Here is a 21,684-nt window from a genome sequence, read left to right as displayed (position 1 = left end):
AACTTTTTTTTTAATTAAAAGTTGATTATTAGGTAGAAAAGAATTCTTTCTTTTACCTACTTTTAGATTTATATGTTGTAACCTCTTATTTATAAATAATGAACTAAACCAAATAGCTTATGACTCATAAAGGGGACTTAATTTAATTATTGTGTTATTTCAAGCATATTAATCTGAATGTTTGTTGTGCTCTTGGAACTCCGTTTTCTCGATGAGAATTAATTATAGCGAATTAAAAATAATGTTTTTTAATTAAGAGTTGATTGTAAGGTAGTAAGGATTTTTCTCCTTCCCCAAGTCTTAATTTTTGCGCAGCAAAACAAAATGTAACGTTAAGTTGAACACTTGAAACGTTGGTGGCTCTTACGATTTTTTAATACACTGAGAAAATTATTGTTATATTAAAGAAACCTCTTTCTTTTATCAATATATAACTTTATATATTGTGATATTGTTTTTACTAAATAGAAACCAAACCGAAAGTAGCTTAGAACTCATAAATAGAATTTTTATTACGGTGTGATTCTAAGCATATTAGTCTGTATGTTTATCATGTTTCGACCTTTAAATGGGAATATAATTTATATCATAGTGAAAAGAGAACTTGTTGAATGTAATATAGATATTAACTATTTTGTTTACCAAATTTTACAATTATGTATTGCATAAGCCTGCCAACTATTACGCTTTTTGCAAAATATTTTATAGAACGGTAGACATTTAAAAACCAAAACTTTCAGAATTTTTTGTAATTTTGTGAATATTTTAAAAGCTTTACCATGAAAGAGGTACAACAAAGTGGCCTTGCATATGGGTTTTTAAATCATTTATAAGTAATGGTGTGAAAAATTAGTTTAAATGAATAAAAAAATATTACATTAAAGCAAAAACATAGCTACAACTTCAATAAATTTTTACGAAAAGCGTAGAAAGTTGACAGCCTTAAATTTTAAATGAGAAGTTTGATCGTTTTAATTTCAAGCTGATCAATGCAATTTTTTTTAAACTTTGGCGAGTCGGATTCCCCTCGCATGCCCTAATGTAGGGCGGGTCGAAACTCTTTTGCCTTAACTTTGGTTTTCTTATAATTAAAATAAATTATAATGAAGGAAAAAACTTTTTTAATAAGACCAGGAGGCTCCGCTCACCAACCCCCATAATTGCTTCGCATTCATCATTGTTTTCCTTGAAAATTTCCTTGTTCTATATGTGTTCTGATTTTCTAAAAGTATTGTAAAATGAAGTTAAATATAAAGAGCCATGTAAAATTAGCTAGAAAAATCTCCCAAAAATTCTCTTACGGCTCATTAATTTATAAATATTATCGTTTACCTCTATCTTTATAAAATTGAAAGTCTATTAGGTTGTTTGTTCCCTAATAAATCGAAATCTGGGTATGTGTTAAGAGTTCTTTTCTTTTTTTCCCCCCATTTCCAAAATATCCTAGAATGGAAGTGATTTATCAACAATAGTCACACTAGGACATCGCATAATTCAAGAGCAAAGCCTGAAAAACGGAAATCTATTGTTGAAATGCATTGTTTTCTAGAAAACTTTCGACTGACGTAGTGTATGGTCTTGTTTCATTTATTTATTTTAATAAAAAGATCTATTTTTTTTACTGAATAATCCTGCAATCTCTTACAATTTCTGCGTTTGATTAATTGCCTCTGTTTTTCAAATTATATGTTTTTTATTGTTTTTTTATTTTTTATTAGAGACTTGTCTATTTAATTCTTAAAGCAAAATAAGCAGACAAAAGATCACCGTAGAACTTGATTAGCTCTATGATCGACGTTCTTATTAAATTAAGAATTGTGCAATTTTAAAATAAATGTCATGGTATGCAAAAAATCTTTTTCAATTTAACAGTAGGTAAGTGCATGTAAAAAGATGGAACGGTTAATTTTATTTATGTATTTATTTTAATGTTTGCATAGATTATTCTACTCTCACGATGCAATGCAACAAAGTATGTTGGAAAATTGGGCTATATTTTAGAAAAATTATTATTATAAATTGTTCTAGTGGGGTATGCCCACTGTTCACTGACGCTATCCAACCCCCAAAGATTCCTATGCAATCTTTGTAACATAACTTATATAACTATATTGAAAACATAACTTATCTAATAATCCTTTGTATGATATGAACTATTCGCTTTTAAACTTGCAATTCTTTCCAATTTATAACTCATTTTATTTCTGCTTTCAGTTCTACAAACCAGAAAAGAATATTCATTCATAAATTTGCAATCATGCACGTTTACGATTTCATGCTTATGACAGCTCACACGCTTGATATTTTAATTCTTTGTTGCTATCCCGAAAAGAAATGAGAATTTCTTTCCCCTTTTTCTATTTAAAAATACTGTTTCGAAAGAAAGTGCCTCAAAATAAACTGATACAAATTCGTATTTTAAAAGTCATATTGAATTCTCATTTATTTGTACAATAAAGTCATATGACAATCAGGAAATAGAAAAATGAAATCGATTTTTTATTTTCAACTAGAAAAACTTCAAAATACCCTTTAGAAATATTTTTCGGGCTGTATACAATAGTGTAAGGGACAGTTGAATCACATCAAAGATGAAGAAGTAAAAATAGTTCACAAAAATAAATGTTTGGAAATAAAAATATTTCATGGGAATAAATATTTGAAAATGAGAATATTTCTAGGAAACCAATTCTTTTAAATGAAAAATGCATTGAAGAAATTCATGTGTGGAAACCTAACATAGAAATTACATATGATTGGAAACCGTAATTTTTACAACGAAGATATCTTCATTGTAAAATAGATATCTATCATAGATATCTTCCTTCTAATTTTCATCGTAATTTTTTTTTCAAACAGTTATTTAATGAAGAAAATTTAAGGGTACTTTGATCCCAATAATTACCGACGATTTAAAAATTCAGTTAGAGAAAAAGGTAGAAAGGTACGGTATGTTTTGTTAATGGAACTGATTCAAGTTTCACCGAGTTTCATAATTCAAGTTAAAAAAGCTTTTTCACAGATTAGTTACTAATTGGAAGAAAAAAAAATTTAAAACGATGTTTTTTTAAGTTGGCAGACTATTCTAACTATAATATTTGCTTGTTATTTTCGTCAATAAATTGTAAAATGTTGTAGCTGAATATGGTGGCTAATATAAAGTTTTTAGTTTCCTAAATAGACTGTGGTAAATAATACATTTCGATATCCTTTCATTTTTCTTAGTTTTACCAAATAATCCTTTTTTGAACACCCGCTACGAAAAGCTATATTATACAAATACAAAATGATCGAAAAATAGTATAAGCTCACTTTATGAAAGAAAGCTTTTCTTAAGTGCACGTACCGGTATGGATAGTAGTAGAAAACTTTTTTTTTCTTCTCAGAAATGGAATTTGTAAAGTTCGGAACATTTCTTGTCTGAAATTAAATGTAAGATGGTAAGGCATTTTTTTTAAAAAAAACGAAAATAGAAATAGCATCAATGATGAAAGATAGTGTTAATGGAAATTTAATCCAATCATTCTTTTACAATTCACAAATTTTTATACTAAGATTGAAGTTCAAAAATTTAGCTGAAAACAATCAATGGTAAATTATTAGAGATTTAACGAATAAAAGTAATATAATACTGAAATTTAATCCAATTGTTCATTTACAATTCACAAATTTTTATACAAAGATTGAAGATCAAATATTGAGCTGAAAACAATCAATGGTAAATTATTAGAGATTTAACGAATAAAAATAATATAATACTGAAATTTAATCCAATTGTTCATTTACAATTCACAAATTTTTATACTAAGATTGAAGATCAAAAATTGAGCTGAAAACAATCAGTAGTAAATTATTAGAGATTTAACGAATAAAAGTAATATAATACGGAAATTTAATCCAATCGTTTTTTACAATTCACAAATTTTTATACTAAGATTGAAGATCTAAAATTGAGCTGAAAACAATCAATAGTAAATTATTAGAGATTTAACGAATAAAAGTAATATAATACGGTGGGCTTATCATACATATCATTGACTTACATACTTATTAGAGCATGGAAATAGGCACAATTATTTGGGCAGAGGGAATTAATAAAGTTCTAAAATTCGAAATTTTGCTGTAAAGTTGGCTGTTAAAATAGTACATTTCTTTATTTTTAAACAGAAATAACATCAGTGCTCTTAATGGAAATATAATTCCATCGTTCTGTTACAATTCCGAAACCTTTATTGTATCGAAGTTAGAAGAACAAAAAATGAGCTGAAGGCGATCGATAAAGTAATAACATAATGAGGTAAATAATTAATTAGACGCAACGAATCTTATAATTATGCTTTTAAGCGAAGACAGGCGGGCCATGTTTAATTTGATAGCCTAAGAACTAGGAGGGCTGAAAAAGAAAAATAAACTTCAAGCAAATTTCTAATGCCAGGGTATAAATTTTTACTCGTGAAGCAAAACTTGCAAACAATGGTGCTTCGAGAATATAATTAATTCTGGAATATATCACCACCATCTTGCCAGTTTTAATCAAAATAAAGTGTTAGGAAAGAGCTACTACCTAAATGTATCCAATTTTATTAAATCAGTGTTGTTTTTGCGGATGCAGGTTTCGGAGTAAAATTTTATTTTTGTTTCACCTAGTATGAGTAATTTAGCAATTAGAAAGTAATTTTAATGCTGTCATATCGATGGGCGTTTTTAATAATGTGTAACAAGTGAAAAATGATAAAAGGCAGACTAACTAATTATTAATTAATGTGGAGGAAAGACACAGAAATACTTATATATTCGGAAGATATATTAGTTATAAGCAAAGAATTTTGCTTATTTAATTAAGACAATGATTTTATTTTCACTGAATTTAATGAGGATTTTATTTTTCATCAAAAGATGGTTTTTAGATGTTTTAAAGATATGATGTGGCTCTAATTTTCATCTTTTTTTTTTCTTTTCTTTTTTTTTTTTTTTTTTTTGGCAGGGTTTAGTACAATTTGGATATTCTTAATGTTCTAGTAAGATTCTAAATAAATTTTTCCACAATTCCGATATATTTTAGAACTGACTGCGGAATAACTAAAAGTTTAAAAAAATTATTAACAATCAAGTTGATGTCTATTTAACAAATCTATTGATGTCTATTTGACTGTAGTCAATCCTGTTTTCTGAACATCTATTGGTGTACACCCTTTTCCCTCAGAGAACATTAATAATTATCAATGGAAAAAATCGCAATATTACGAATTTTCTATAATGAATTTAATGCACATATTATTAAATGAAGATGCTTCCTTTCCTTGTCATTCTATACTGTGCTGGTACAAATGTTGAGTTTATAATATGGAATTCTGAAAGGAAAAGAAAGGTTTCAATACATTCTCTTATAATGGAAGGAAAATATGCATTTCAATAAAAAAGTGTATAATTTGAAGTTACTTTATTACAAATAGTTAAAAAATATATTTTCTATGCAAACATCATTATTTATCTTGAATGAGTGTCACAATACCAACCGAATGAAATGCAACAGCATAACCCACTGCATAACTGGAAATCTAAAAATAGAACCCTTGAAACTCCTATGTTCCTAAAATGGAACATCAGGTTTTAAACTTACATTTCGATTTTAAAATAAAATTTCGAATCTGATGCCAAACAGAGGGTGATATTATCCGTTTAAAAGCTTGTAAGTATTGTAGTCGTAGTACTAAATTTAGATATTTGGTATGTTATATTACGAGCATGATAAACTTTACAAATTATAAATTCAATGGTTATGGGGAAATATATATATATATATATATATATATATATATATAATATATATATAATATATATATATATATATATATATATATATATATATATATATATATATATTTATATTTCATTAAGTACATTTCAAATGCATGAAAAATAATATTATTTGAACGTTAATTGCTCATTAAATTCAATTTTTTAATACAGGTTTCATTTTCGGAACATTGTAATGTAAGCGGTTAATTTTGCTCTTTAGTACATAACTAACTAATTTTTTTACTCCAATTAGTATCTTTTACCAAAATTAATCGAGCATGATTGTCTTTAATAATAGTATGGTGATTTTTTATCGTTCCCCTAAACGGTTTTGTACTATTCTTCCATTCATTTTGCTTTTCCGTACGAAACTTACCTTTTTTTCAATTTCAAATACCAATTGGTCTTAAATAATTTAGTTTTATAGAAAAATGCATTTTAAAAGCATTATCATTTTTAAAAAAATAAACACGTAGGTTTCAGATTATTTAAGAAATATTAATTTAGTGTTGTGTCCTTCTATGCAACCACATTCAGTTTGATCATTGAATTTATCTGACATAAGGAATAAAAAATAGCCAAATATTTAAGAACATGCAATAAATTCATTTTTTAATTAATGAGAGTTTTAAGAAAGCAAACATCATTGATGCTATGTTTAAAATATTACAAAAGAAATAGAAATGTCTTCAGCTTTATTAATATCGATGGCGCAAATACGATCCTGTAAGATTTAATTGAATTAAGGCTTGATTTAGGCTTGATTTAATTAAGGCTTAAATTTTTAAACGATTTTTAGGGTTGGGAGTAAAAATTGCTTTTTTTTCACCCACTGTTCAGATTTTAGAATTCTAGTATAAATGAAAAGATAGACAGACACGCAAACTTTTCATTATATTATTATAGATATAATTTAACTTGGTTATTGGACGAGAATTTTAAAATAGTTAGGTTTTATTTTGAAAAAGCTGCTGACAGCTGTTTTAATTACTGCTATGGGCTGAATATTTTTATCTTCGATGCATTAAGAAGTAATTCTTGATGGAGAAATTATTTTTGTTCTAATATATTTGCATTATAACTTATGTTTTTATAATTATTGCTTAAGAAGGAAATATTAGTTACATGCTGTGAAGGAAATATTAGTTACATGTTTTTGTAAACAATTTCTTAATTAATATGCACAGCACTGATTACAAAAGACATTTATTCATAACATGAATATTAAATCTAGTACAGTGCAAATATTTAATATTAATTATGCCTTATTTAAGATTATTTCTTTTGTAAAACCTTAAACTTCTAACAAAGTTAATAAAAAAATTTTTTAGTTCTTAAATAAACATAATTAACTCCTACATCTTAACTCTTTTCTAACGCTTTTTAATTATTACTGTTTTTGCCTCTAGAAACTAGTTTGACTGAATTTAATTTCTAGAACTGTTAAATAAATTAGATGCACTTCTTTCCTTTTAAAAAAGAAAAAAAAAAGCGATCTTTACTCCTTCTTTCATTAAACTTTAATGAATATAATTCTGAAAATTTGCATTTATTTTTTAATTATTTAACTTTCGACTAACTTAACGTCCTGAAAAAAAATGGGGAAAAAATTAAAGACCAAAAGAAATGTTCTCATTAATGCAGGAATTCAAATATGGTCGATAAATTTCTGCCAACAAATCGAAACATATTGCTTTTACATTTTTCAAAGCTGAACTGAATAAGATAAAAGCAGTAATTAGTCCCGAGAATAATAATCAGAAACGAGCAGTGATAACTGTCATGCCAACCTAAAGAGGAACATCATTATCAATGCTAACAAACTAGCAGCTGTTACAGCCTTAATTAAAGTTCTCGTCTGCCGTTTATTTTTTTCAGTTCTTTTGTTCCTGGAACTACGACTTTACTTTCTTAAGTCTGTTGGTTGAAGTTATAGTACTTCTTTTTTCTTTCTTTTTTTTATCGCTCAGCTTATAGCTCAGATCGGTGGTGGTCTTCATTTCTGGAGCGTAGGGAAATCTCTTCTTTCCCCTTCTCTGTAATGAGTATCGAAGTTGATTAAAGAAAAAGCTAAATTTCCAGCGACAGCGAGATGACGTAGTTCATTAAATTTTCCGCCGAACCGTGTTCTTATTTACAGAATATCTTAAAAATTCGAGTAGCTTCCTGACGAGAAAATAAAAATGAGGGCCGAGCAAAATAGATAAACAACATTAAAAGAAATTTTCGAAAAGAAAACTGCCGAAGCAAATATGTTACTCTTTAGAGAATTTCAAACTCTCCTTCAATGGAATTTTTCAATAAAACTTTAGAAAATGATTTGAATTTCTTAAAGCTAAAACGCAAGGCAAAAAGAGAAGGAGGTTAAAAAAGAAATGATGTTTTGATGAAAAATAGTATTTTTCATTTTCGAAGCAAAGCAAACTTAGTTTGTTAAAAAGTCCTCTTCAATATAGAACTCACACACACAAATTTGAAACAAACCGAATTAAAAGCATTATTTTTCAGTAAAGAAGTTTTAATTTTGAAAGTCATTTTGTATATTATCTAAACTGTATTTATGACGCTTGTTGCCTAATAACAGAGTATATTCAAATTCTAGATTCACGTTTATTTTGTGATAAAAGGAACTTTAAAAACTGTAACTGTTTAAAGTATTTTAAGGGCTTTATTAGATCATATTGTGTTAAAAACTGGATGCATGTCCCCTTTAGTAATTAGAAATTTCAAAATTCCCCCCCCCCCATAAATATTTTAGGAAAATGAAAAAAAATCAGCATAAAAACAAGTTCAGAATTTGAAAAAAATCAATCTTTTAAAGATATTTAACAGTTGCAGATGTTCATATGGCTAAATTGGATGTAGTCTAATGTAAAATACTGTACTGTTTTTAATTTTTGTTTTCTTTTTAATTATTTTCAGGAATGGTTTGATCACAAATTGAAATGGGATCCAGATGAATATGGCGGTGTTCAACATTTATACGTACCTGCTGAGCAGATTTGGTTACCTGACATTGTGCTTTATAATAAGTAAGTCTATAAAAAATTTGAATTAATATGTTAGTTCTAAAGTAAGTACAAAACAACTTGAAAGTTATTTCAGGCAACTCCTAACTTTAAATGCTTTGATTGAAAACGCTTTGTTCTAAACAGAATAATATTTAGTTACCGTTAAAAAAAAACAAAAAACTATTAGGTATCTGAAAAAGTTTTTATTAAGCCTGTTTATTTTTGGTGGAGCGAAATTATCAATAGCGAAATTATCAAAGCTGAAGTTAGCTAGTTTCAGTTACAAATGTGTTACAGGCTCACACAGTCAAAAGCAGACAACGCTAGTAAGTCGATGAGGAATAATTCTTACTCAAAATAACGCCAGACCTTAAAACTTGTAGTGGTAATACTTTATTTACGTGCACTAGAGCCACACAATGGGCTACTTGCTGGCAATGGTCTGGAAACTTCCCTGAGTATAATCAACACCTCCTTGAAGAGAGAAAGCCTCGACACTGGTCAATTTAGTATTCCAACGAAATGAACATCAACTGCGCACTGGAGGAAAAATAAGAAAGATATCTCTTCGTTCGGGCTACTAAGCCGTGCAATGGATGAAAATTAAAAAGATATCACTACGTTTTGATTACTCAAAGATCAAACTTCTTGGTAATCGCTGCTGTGGCCTTCTCTCTTCTTGGAGTTATTCGTATGATCCGAAGACATTCCATCACAACTTTGATCCTTTGCAGAGACGATTTTTCCCCCGATCAAAGTGATCACACACCCGCACACTGACCGCTGCCAGTGATACTTGACTTCAACAATATACAGGGAACAGTGTGTTACTGTGAGACCTTTATTACGTGAAAATAACTATGGGGGATGAACAAATTCGTCCCTTTATTCTTTGGATATACTGCTCAAATCAACCTTTTTTATCACTATGTTTTACAATTTACATCAGTTTCCAAAGTAAAATGATGTTATGAGTGGTCATATTTATGTTTCACATGGTATTACTTCTGAAAATCTATAAGACTTAACTTGAAATTACGAAGGTTTCTAGAAAAATATATGAAAGCACGATGGAAAAAAATTACTTTCAAATATTACTATTGAAATTTGCAACTTAAAAAATATAGACTTAAAAAATATAAATTTAGGAAAATTACCTACATGGCTGCTTTGCAGTTCACTGACTTGCAACCGTAGAGTTGAAATCTGACGTGCTGAAAGTGCAATTTTTATTAGCGAACTTAATGTAATTTATTAATTTTTTTTGTTGAAATTCCAATTTATTCGAAAGTTATTGCAATGTTTTTTTTTCTCAATTTTTTCCGCACTATTTTTACTTTAGTGTTTATTTATTCATTGTCGTAAAAAAGTTACATGTATTTCCCTCGAGATAATGATTTTATGTGATCAGACTTTAGTCAATGTCACAAAGTAGCAAAAAAAATATGAGAGTGAGAGATGTTGGTGTTGGTAGATATAAAATCTTATCATTTATACATAGTTTCTTAGAAATGTAAAAAACACTGAATTAAGGAGCTCAACAGATATACAAACCATATCCAAATAGAATTCATGTAATTACATAAAATTATACTTATACATCATTAACGAACGACTAAAGTTACTTCTCTTTCATTTCTTCATTTTTTGTCACAAGTTTTGTTTTCTCAAGTTTAAATTTTTTTCTGATTACAGTTGATTCAATTACAGATAATCGTTCATTTCGTTTCGATTAACATAATAACGAAATATGCTTACATAAAATTTTAATAATTATATATTTTTTTAACGAAATGATCTCTGCTTTTTTTTAAAAATTCAACTTAAAAAAATGCAATGATGAAAGTGAAAGTTTTGATGAACTAGGTTGGAGTCTCCTAGTATTTTAAAAATATAACTGACATGTCATCAATATCCAGATAACAGTATTTTGCTTTTCAAAAGCTTCCTGTTTTAATTATTTGTGTTTTTTTACCTACGTTTTAAAGCTTAATTTAGAGTATCGAATGTATTTATAAAATATAACAGAGTATTATTATGATATAGTGAATATTATGATATGACATGAGTGTGATATGATATGAATATAGTGATATGAGTGTATATTATAATATAGTTTTGAAATACACACATATAGTATTCATATAATATATTAATAGGATTTCTCATTTCTGGAAACTATTGTTCGATAGCAGACAAAACTGCTGTTAAATAAATATTAAAAAAAAACTATTTTCTAATGATGAAAACCTCTTATATTGTTTCATTTCCTCAGAAATCTTTATGTAAATTAGATATTTTTTAAAAAACTTTAACTCAACACTTATTATGTATCTTTTTAAAATCATTTTTTCTATTGTTATAAAAATTCGAATCGTTAATAAGTTATGAACGCAGAAAAGTTCAATGTATGCTTTCTTCGAACATATTTTTAAACTTTTCCCAAAAGAAGTGTAGGGAAAAAACCGATCAAAATAAAAGAAAATATTCCTAATAAAGACCTCCCAAAAAAGTGATATTCTACTGTTTACATTCCTCAAATTTCTGAAAACGAATGCTAAGCACTGCAAACAACGGCGCTGGGGAAACTTTTTCAGCTCAAGAACTTTTCTTTTTTTTCTCTTTCACGTCTCAGTTATTTAATATTTCCCTTTTTTTATCCGTTTTTTTTTTTCAAAGTCCCCTTACACTGTTTGTGAAAAAATCGATATCTTCAATACGCTCTTCGTTCTTGCAATATGTTTTTCTTTCTCTTTCCGTAACTGCTTACAATCATCGAATTGGTACGCTATTCAAGAATAACTTTTTTTTATGCTTCATTCCTGTCCATCTACTTCTTATTCTTATGATGTAAATTTAAAAAGAAGTTTTGCTTATGCTTCAAAGAACCTTCCCTAAAAACTTCCGTCAACCCCAAGCGAATGCATCCAATACTTGGCATAATTCGATTTAGTCGTCGATGCAAGGCAGTCAGTTCACAAACTTTCCGCCCTGGAGCACTACGATTTGCAAACCAGCTGGGCACCAAAAACTTTAATCATGATCAAGTTTTTCTGCTTCGTGTCAGATTGCAGCTGTGACTTAATTATACAGTGCAATATCAATTCGAATATGGTTTCGAAGAATAAAAAAAAAATATTTTTTGAACTTTACGGGTCTCTCTTAAAGTTTCGAAGAAAAGTTTCCATTCGTGGATAAGAGTTGGAATAGTGCTTAACGAACATTTATCTTTAGTCTAAAATTTCTTAGCAACCGAATTTAGGATCAATTCTAGATGATTATTTTCAATTTACATATTATTTGATTGATTTCGTCATTTTGGGGATTTTTCTTAGTATCAATATTTCAATCATTGAAATGAAATGTAATACAAGCTTAAAACCAGATTTATTTATTTATAAATTATAGAGTCAATGGTTTCGAAAGATAAAAAAAAATTGAATTTTATAGGTCTCTCTTGAAGTTTCAAAGAAAAGTTTTCATTCATGGATAAGAGTTGGAATAGTGCTTAGTAAACATATATTTTTAGTTTCTGGAGAACCGAATTTAGTATCGATTTCATCATTTTGGAGATTTTTTATTGTCAACATTTCAATTATTGAAACGAAATGTATAACTGGCTATTTGATAAAATTATATAATGCCAGTAATGAAGATCCCAGACATTTTTATAAAAATCTAGTCTTGAGTCAGATTACAGCTTCAGCTTACTACGCAGTGTAATGTCAAATCGAATAAGAATACTGTCTTTCTTAGTAAAACTTTTTGAATTATGAACAATTGAAAATTTAAATTGTGCTACAAACGTGCTGAATTTTCAGTCAAGCTTTTTAAAATTGGTCTAAAATTTAAGGCGATTTCTTTGTAAATTAAATGTTTTCGTACATACATTAAAAGAAGATTTTAACTCATTTATGAAAACATTTTACAAGCATTTATAATTATTTCTAGTCAGTGAAAATTTTTAAACTTTCTCATATTTCCCACTATTGGTCTATTCTAGCTCTTTTATGATATTAAGATTTGCATAAATTAATTTTCACAACGTAAAAAGTTGTGTTTTTCAAAGCATTGAATTTAATGTAAACAGTGATCAGTGATATACTCAAACTATAGATTCTTTAATTTAAAGAGCGTTTAATTTAAAGAGTTAATAGTGTTGATAGTAGTTTACAGAAAACAGCATTTGTTTCCTTCAAAAATTTAAGTTGTTTATTTAAAGTTCGATTAGATTAAAATTCCTAGCACACAATTTCATATTTTAATGAAAGATGGGCAAATCAACTTCACTTCAGATAATTGTAATTGCGTAAAAAACTGAATTAAAAAAAACATTTGTGGATTTTTTACTATTGACCTTGTAAAGTTTTTCTTTATCTCTATTTTTTTAAATATTCAAACTACAAAAGGATTGTATTTACTGATCGCCATTGAAATTGCTGCGACTGGAAAAAATTTAAATAGCAGAATGGTATTTATTGAACACATGCATTATATTCGAAAGTGCAAGCAATTAAATTTAAGAAAAATCGATACCAGATGTTGTCATTTCTGGCCGAAATAAAATCATTTATTCGTCTGGCTCAGGATCCATATTTTATCGTATTTTTTGGAGATGCCTGCTAATACAGCTTCAAAATTATGCAGCAGTTCATTAACACAAGTAAATAGTGATTTGTTACGAGTCAATTGCTCGGAAATCATTATCAACATGTTTCTTAATTGCTTAATTATCTGGAGAATGTGCTGGCCAAGGTAATTCTTACTTCTTTTGTATCAAGAAAGCATATAACAGTTCGAGTAAAATGCAGTCGTGCATTTTGCTGCTTAAAAGCAGCGTTAAAAAGGCATCGAAGATAGGACAGAGCCAGGGGTCTTAATACATCTGATATGTAATGGTTAAAGTTCAAATTGAAAAGAATTCAAATAAGAGGTGATCCACACACTCATCGAATAGCACCCAATCTAATCATTATGAATGATTGACGATGGCAATTGCAAGTTGGTAACGCGCATTTTTCATGATGCCATCAAGCCCTGATGTGGCAATCTTGGTTTTGCATACAATATTCTGTATGCATATATCGTCTGTTAAGATGACGTGCCACCATTCATTGGTCCTGGTTGGTCATTGTCTCTGATCACACTGCTGAAGGTGCATCTGCCTGTCTTGCAAAATCAACAGTAGCAATAGCTTTGATTGCCTTGCTGATAGTGATCCGTACTGCTACTAACTTTGACAAACTGTTTGAGCTCAAATTTGCCATTAGCTTTGTGTAAGTGTTAGTGCATTTGTTCCTGCATATTAGTTTTTGGTACTTAAAACTAACAGTTTAATGGCCTGATATTGAACATTTATGACACGTTCTATCTTATCTTTGAACTCAGTTTTTTAAAATTTGTGTAAGCTTTGCACAAGTGTTAATAGGTTTGCTTGCAGATCAGGTTCGATGCCTGACAGTAACAGAGTACTCACTCTTTTTTGTTATCATGTTATACTTTATTTTCTAACTGATAGTGTTAATTGATTTGCTTAATTAAGCCCAGTGATTTTGACAAAATTCATATCTTCAAACAAACGAAGATAGTAATTTACTAAATTTGACTTACTTTTATTAAAAATAAATACTTCGAACGAACATTTCTACCTCGATGTTTCAAAGATGATACCCCTAATAAAACAAATGTTAAATATATATTTCACGAAAAGAACCCTTTTGAAATTGCGCTTAATAGAATATAAAAACAAATACATAACGCAATTATCGCAGCATCTTTCAAAATACTCCAGGCTTTTAAAATCGAATGGAGTCAGCAGCAAAACAAAATATTTAGCCTTTCTCTTTATCCGTAAAATCTGTTTTTTGGTACTTAAAACTATCGATTTAATGGCCCAATATGGACCATTTATGAAACGCTTTATCTTATCTTTGAACTCAGCTTATTTCAACGTAACAAAATTTTCGCTTACCTTGTTAAGTACATGGTTGAATGCTTTTTAGTTCAAAGGCTCAATTTAGCTGATGAGCCCTCTTTTGCACCGTGATGCTGAAAATGTAAATAAGCTTAAAGCTCAGTCGCCAAATAGAAAATACAAAACATTCTACAGAAAATATATCTCATAAAATATAAATATGTTTTTAAAAACAATTGAATTTTCAGTTCTGTAAAAATTACTACTTCTATTTTCTGATTTTTCGCTTCATTTATTTACTTTATTGAAGAATTAACCGATGTAAGAAAATGGAAAAGGATTATTCGGCGATAAGGTTAAATAAACATTTCTCAAAATGTTTCTGAAAATTTAAGTGAACGCCTTCGGGAAGAAATCTCTTAAAAGTAAATATATTTTTACTTTCATCCAGCTGATTTGAGTTTTATGTTTGCTATTTAAAATCTAACATTTTTAAGACTTAAGACTTATTAATTTTTTTACCGGGTTAAAAAAAATATATTAGTTGTGTTGACAATTTTCATCTTTTATTTCATTTATCGGAATATTTAAGCTACACTCTTAGAAATAAAATTCTCATTAACATCTCTCACATACTTAGAAATTTTTGATTTGCATTTCGTTGTTTTTGACCTCGGGATTTTTATTGAAATGTAAAAATTCAGATATTTGACAAAATTGCTTCCTCACTCATGTGTCTTCTCATTGAATTTTAAGAGATTTTCAACCATTTTTTTTATTTTATTAACTCTTCAGAGCCGTGATCACATAAACGTGATCACGCGATTCTCTTTTACCCCACGTCATCGTATATAAAACGAGCCTTTCTGACTTTGGTGTCTCAAGATCACACGGATGTGATTTCAATACGATACTCTCACATTACATCTCGGCCGACCAGGTGGCCGAGTGGTTAGCGTGTCTGACTGCGGAGCCTTTAGCCGCGGGTTCGAATCCCGCTCAGCAAATGGATGTTTCTTTCTCTCTCTCTGTGTTCTATGTCCTTTCTCCTTTGTGTCAATGTGACCAGCCCTATAAACGAGTTTGTGGTTGCGCGACGTGGGCGACGCTGCTCCACCGCCGTGGCTTCGCCACAGGTGCCCACTGGGTAACGAGAAAAGAGTAGCAGTTCTGGCATTCCTGTGGCCAATGGGACAATCCTCAAGTGCCCACCATTAAAAAGAAAAAAACAAAAAACATTACATCTCGTATTAGTACGTACACTCTCGAAGTATGCGGACCTGGGGAAGAGCTTTTTTGTCATTCTGTCGGTCCTGACAGAGCCGGTTCCAGCGTGTGGCGGGATGGTATAAAGGTTAGTGTAATTACTTGTCGAGCAGTTCGAATTTTAGTCTTATCCGGGTATTCTTTTTATTTTTTGTTGTGTTTTCTAATCAGCTGTGTTAAAGCATTAGACTGAGAAAACAATCATAGTCAAAAGTACCAGAATATGGTAAAATTCAACGCGTTTCTGGCTCTATGGGAACACCAAAAAACTCGATAGTTTTTTACATTGCGCTTTGGTAATGATTTTGGTAAAATTAACAATAAAATATGGTTTATTGGTAGATGATAAAATTTGGTAAATGTGATCATATTTATTAATTTTATTACCTTAGAACATGGCATAAAAAAATTTATTTCGTTGAATTTACTTTTTAGTTTTGTATTTTTACTAAATATGAGGTAATAAGAACTATAATTTTAGAAACTAGAATTTCCGGTAAATGATTCCGGTTAATGATTTTAGTAAAATTAACAATAAAATATGGTTTTATGATACGTTATAAAATTTGGTAAATGTGATAATATTTTTTAATTTTATCATGGTACCTTAGAACATGGTGTAAAAAAATTTTTTTCGTTGAATTTACTTTTTAGTTTTGCATTTTTACCAAATATGAGGTAATAAGAAATATAATTTTCGAAACTAGAATTTCCTGTAAACCATTACCGTGTGAACTGAAAAATTATCAAATGAGTGGTTTAAATACTGTATATTTTGGTTTTTATTGCCAAAATTATGTTGTTTCCTTGTAGTGTTAAGGCAGCATATAATGTTTCTAACCAGTATATGCTACATTAACCCTAACGAAACACTAGCTTTTCTGATGAAATTCGCATCAATAAATGAATCCACAATCATCCACAAATAATGATGGTACTAATTTCCTCAATTTGAAACTTCTCCCCGAGAGGAATCGGTTTCTTTTATAAAGAAGAAAATCGTATGAATTTTGAGTATCCATTTTTTACTGTGTAACAGATTAAATATTCTGAGAACATGCTTTCTAAGATTTCATGTTTAAAAAGCTTTTTTTTCAAATATTAGTAAAATAAAATCAATGACATAATGTTAAGAATTAAATAATTAAAAAATAAGTATTTTTTTTAAACGCAAATTCTTTTCAAGAGATAAAATAAAATAAGATAGTTAAAATTTTAATGAATTTTAGTCTAAATCGGTGATGTTTGGTAGCTCAAATTAGACATTAAATATTGCATACTTGATCTTATACGAAATATTTAAATAAAAACAAGGCCCATCTTAAAATTACAACTTTTTTCTAACACATTTCTTCTTCTAACTATATATGAAAATCTTTTGATACATATTCATACATATTCATTGTAGAGAAAAATCACGTGTAATAATCTTTGGCGTCCAAAGAAAATATATAGATGTCATTGGCCTGTTAGAGCAAAATTAATAAATTTATATTGATATTTTCCTGTAAATTATTATTTTTTATACCTTATTTAAAGGTATTAACTTGTAATATATATTTATCAACCCTATTTAATATAATTTTTTTATTATTACATTTTTAATTTTTATTTTCCAAAATTTAAAGATTTAAAATAAAAATATTGATATGTGTTTAGTGCTATCTCTAAGGACATTTAGTCACTTTAGTCACACAATTATTAAACGATAAATAAAGTAATATTTAATTTTTAACAAGTAATATTTTCTTTTAAAACAAATTTAATGTAAAAGGCATCAACGCATGTAATATATATTATGAGTATAAAATTTAAATGTAAAATTTTAAAGCAATATTCGCACAGTTTCTATAAATAGTCTAACTAGATATATATTCAATGAGTTTTTCTAAATTTCATAGAAAAATATTTGATGCGTTTTTATAGTATCCAAAAATCAACCAAGAATTAAAAAAAGGAGCAAGTTTGAATATAATGTTGCAATAGTAACTAGGTAAACCTATTACGTCTAAAGTTGACACAATATAATCGGAAGCTAAATTTGAGGCCTCAAAAGTTAAGATTTTTTTAACTAGTAATAATTATAATTACATCCTAATAATAATCCATAATTTATTTCATATTTAGGTTTTTCGTATGAATCAATTTATGCAAAATGCCTATAAAAACAAAATTAGCAAAATTAGAAAAATATTTTTTTCATAACAATATATTGATTAAATTATGAAAATATACATTTGTGAAAAAGTATTAGTATAAATATTTCCCATCAATTTCTATTCAAAATAAAATAACTAAATAAGAATAAAGATTTACGTTTTTATGATAACAATTCTCAATGTTTATAACAGTTCTATAATGAGAACCACATTTTAGCTATTTTATTTATTTTCAGCATATGTATACATCAAGAACAAACTCATAATACTACATATTTCCTTCTTCACATTAAATATTTTTTAATAATTAGTAATCTTTCTTATTAGCATATACACAGCTGCTAACGAAACTTTTTTTCTTCTAAATAATGTCGAGGTTCCGCCGAAAGAAGCTCGATCACTTTGTAGTCAATAGACGTAATTAAAAAAAAGTTGAAATCACTATCCGAAAACATTATTTTGAAAATGAGCCAAACTTTGAATGATACTTTACTCTTAAATACTTCACTGTGTAATCATGAAAGAGTACAGTCTTTCAGAATTGTCTTTCAGGCATCGATTTAAAGTTTAATTATTTAATTTTAAAGTGATATTCACATATTTAAATGCAGTTGTATTTCATAAAATATTAATCAGTTTTGATGGATTTGGATAAAAGAAATGTAGTCGAAAAAAACTCTTCCACTCTTGTTTCACTAATTTGCAGTTGATTGGAGATCAACTGGTCACTGTCATTTAAGTATGAAATAGACTAATTCGATATCATTTATTTTGTTCATCTCCATACAAACTGAAATGTTTTGCTTCATGTGAAAAACTGAATATCGCAGCATTTTAGATGCTATGAAGAAATTTGAACACACTTCTACGTTTATTGCACATTGTGACAGTGAACAGAATAATAATTTTTTTTTAAAATGTAAACGAGTCTTTGAAATAAATTTTGATGTAAAGATTTTCTTTAATGACTGCATCTCCGACAAAGAACATTTTTTTCAAAGTTTCTTACTGATCAACAACTTATTTTAAGAAATTGTTAAAGTTAAAAATAAAAAAAAAGGATTTCAATCATCGAAAAATGTTTTTGTTCCTTCGTTATATAGACTTTTTTCTGTTTATTTTGTCCAGCACTTTGTTGAAAGACAAATACTGGAAAAAAAGAATAACGTTAAAAGCTAGGATAGAATAAAATAAAAACTATGAACATTTCTGTAAGATTTTTTAAGTGAAAAAAGCGAAATAAAGAAAGAAACGGTAGAATTTCATGTGCAGAGATGGAATTAGGTTTCTATAGCCGCAAGGACATAGCTTGAAATACCCCCACTGTTTGTGGTTCCATTTCCCAGAAGATCTATAAAAAGATAAAGAAGATATATCACAGATATATTCTTTTGAATTCGCATTCTGTTCGCATCCAATTCTAAATAAGGTATTCGGAAAAATATCTATCTAGTTATGTGATTCTAGTTTTCTCCCATTTGAAATCACAGCAGACAGAAGTTTCTTTTAAAAGTTTAATGAAGGCTTAGTGATCTGCAAAAGTAAATTTTATTGAACTAGTGTTAGGAAGTTTTCTTTTTCTTTTTTGTTTCAATGCTCTATAAAACCAGAGGTCATATCTCCTGGGAATATCACTTGGCTAAGTCTGAAGTATTCTATGGCATTTATAAACTTTATTTTACGGAATTTAATGGATAAAAAGCTGTTTTCTAAATAGATATGTACTTTTATTGCATGTTTCATGCAATATATTTTTTGCCGATATGACATATAGTTTATTTACAACACAAAAATTTATACAATTTGATATTAATTAGTCAAAGGTTGGTAGGATATCAAACTATAATTAACGCCAGCAAATGTGTGAAAGCATTATGTCTATGAATGCATTCCAAATAAAATTTTAAGGCAAAAAAATAAAAGAATCCAAGGAACAAAAAAAATTTGGATAAACTGATTCAATATGATCTAGAACCAGGTTACCATTTCAGAGTATGTCATGTAGGGTAACACAAAAGATTTTTTTATTGAACTAAAATGAACTGCAGCATTTCAAATGCATAGTTAGAATTAAGTTTCAATGACATGGCTTGAATAATTTCCACTGTTTGCGATTCCATTTCCCAAATGATCGATAAAAAGTTAAAATTTGAAATACCTCACTTATATTCTTTAGAATTCGCATTCTAATCGCATCCTGTTTCAAATAAGATATTTACAGAGTTATGTGATTCTACATTTCTCTCATTTGAAATTGCAGTAGACCGAAGTTCTCATTATAAATTTAATGAAGGCTTAATGATCATCAAGATTTAACTTCATTGTTAAGTAAAGTTCACTTCATTGTTAAGCTCTTATTGCACTCTTTATTGCAAAGTTAACTCTGCAAAACTAAATTATATTGAACTAGGGTCAGGAATTTTTGGTTTCCATGTTTTAATGCAAAAAAATAGAGGTTATATCTCTTAAGAATATACCTAAAAGATTCTGAGACTTAGCAAACTTTATTTCGTGTAATTAAATGGATCAAAGTTATATTTCTAAGTAAATAGAAACTGGACATAACTTGTGGCGATATGGCATATAATTTAGACATTAGACAAGGTATACTAACAGCTGAATAAAGCAAAACAACATGAAAAATTTGTGTTTTATTCACGTTGTTATACTTTGTTTATACACAGCAAAAAGCATACACTATCCTCATTTGGATATGCTAACATTACTTGATATTGATAAATTTAAGGTTTATAAGGTATTAAAACTATCATTAAAGTTAAACAATTTCTCCTGTATCCTTGATTTAAAACGTAATTTTAAATCAAAAGTGTCGAGGGGACTAAGAAAGTTCGTATCAGTGCATTCAATTCAATACCTCACAGCATATGTCAAGTATATTTATTAATTACAAGTACAAAATCTGGAATGCAAACTGAATTACACATTTATTATTATTTTATTTAAACATAAATTTTACCAAGCTTTGAGAAGTTAAATGTTTGCAGCTTGGATTCTGTTTTTTAATACTTTTCAATTATAAGATAACTCTATAAGTATGCAAAAACTATAGTAAACAATTAATGAGAAATCACTCCACCAAAGTAAGCATTAACTCACAATATCATTTTCTGAAAGAACAAAAATTTCATTTTTCATTTGCCGTTTTTGAAAAAAATATTATTCAAAAAAATATTATTCTTTATTACTGGTCATTAAAAACCTTCAAAAAGTAAAATTAAAAAATGCGTTTGAATGAAAATAGCTCTAACAGTATTCATTAATTGAAAAACTACTTATTAAAATGAGTTTTTAAAGGAAAGAAATCTGAAGAAAATGTAAAAAAACTATGCCTAGCTTCAAAATTACCAGTTGTCTCCGTTCAAAAGCATTATTATCAAAAGATGAAAAAAGGCTATAATATTTTAATCCATGTTTTATGTTTAGACAGCAAAAAGTAAGATATGCTAACACATATATACAAATATGAAAATAGCGTTTTTAAGATATCTTTAATCTTGGTTTGCTTACATATATT

General features: G+C 28.2%; 1 protein-coding gene across 1 annotated transcript in view; it reads left to right on the top strand.

The window, feature by feature from the left end:
- Positions 1–21,684, top strand: part of LOC107439547 (acetylcholine receptor subunit alpha-like 1) — a 220,356-nt gene that overhangs the window by 142,600 nt on the left and 56,072 nt on the right. The window contains exon 3 of the mRNA XM_016052181.4: positions 8,722–8,831. Within this exon, the coding sequence (XP_015907667.1) occupies positions 8,722–8,831 (110 nt within the window). The remainder of the gene's footprint in view (positions 1–8,721; positions 8,832–21,684) is intronic.

The sequence above is a fragment of the Parasteatoda tepidariorum genome, chromosome 6 (assembly GCF_982258835.1).
Source record: "Parasteatoda tepidariorum strain Cologne lab strain chromosome 6, Ptep-v5.0, whole genome shotgun sequence".
NCBI lineage: Eukaryota > Metazoa > Arthropoda > Arachnida > Araneae > Theridiidae > Parasteatoda > Parasteatoda tepidariorum.
This window is presented reverse-complemented; position numbering and strand designations above follow the sequence as displayed.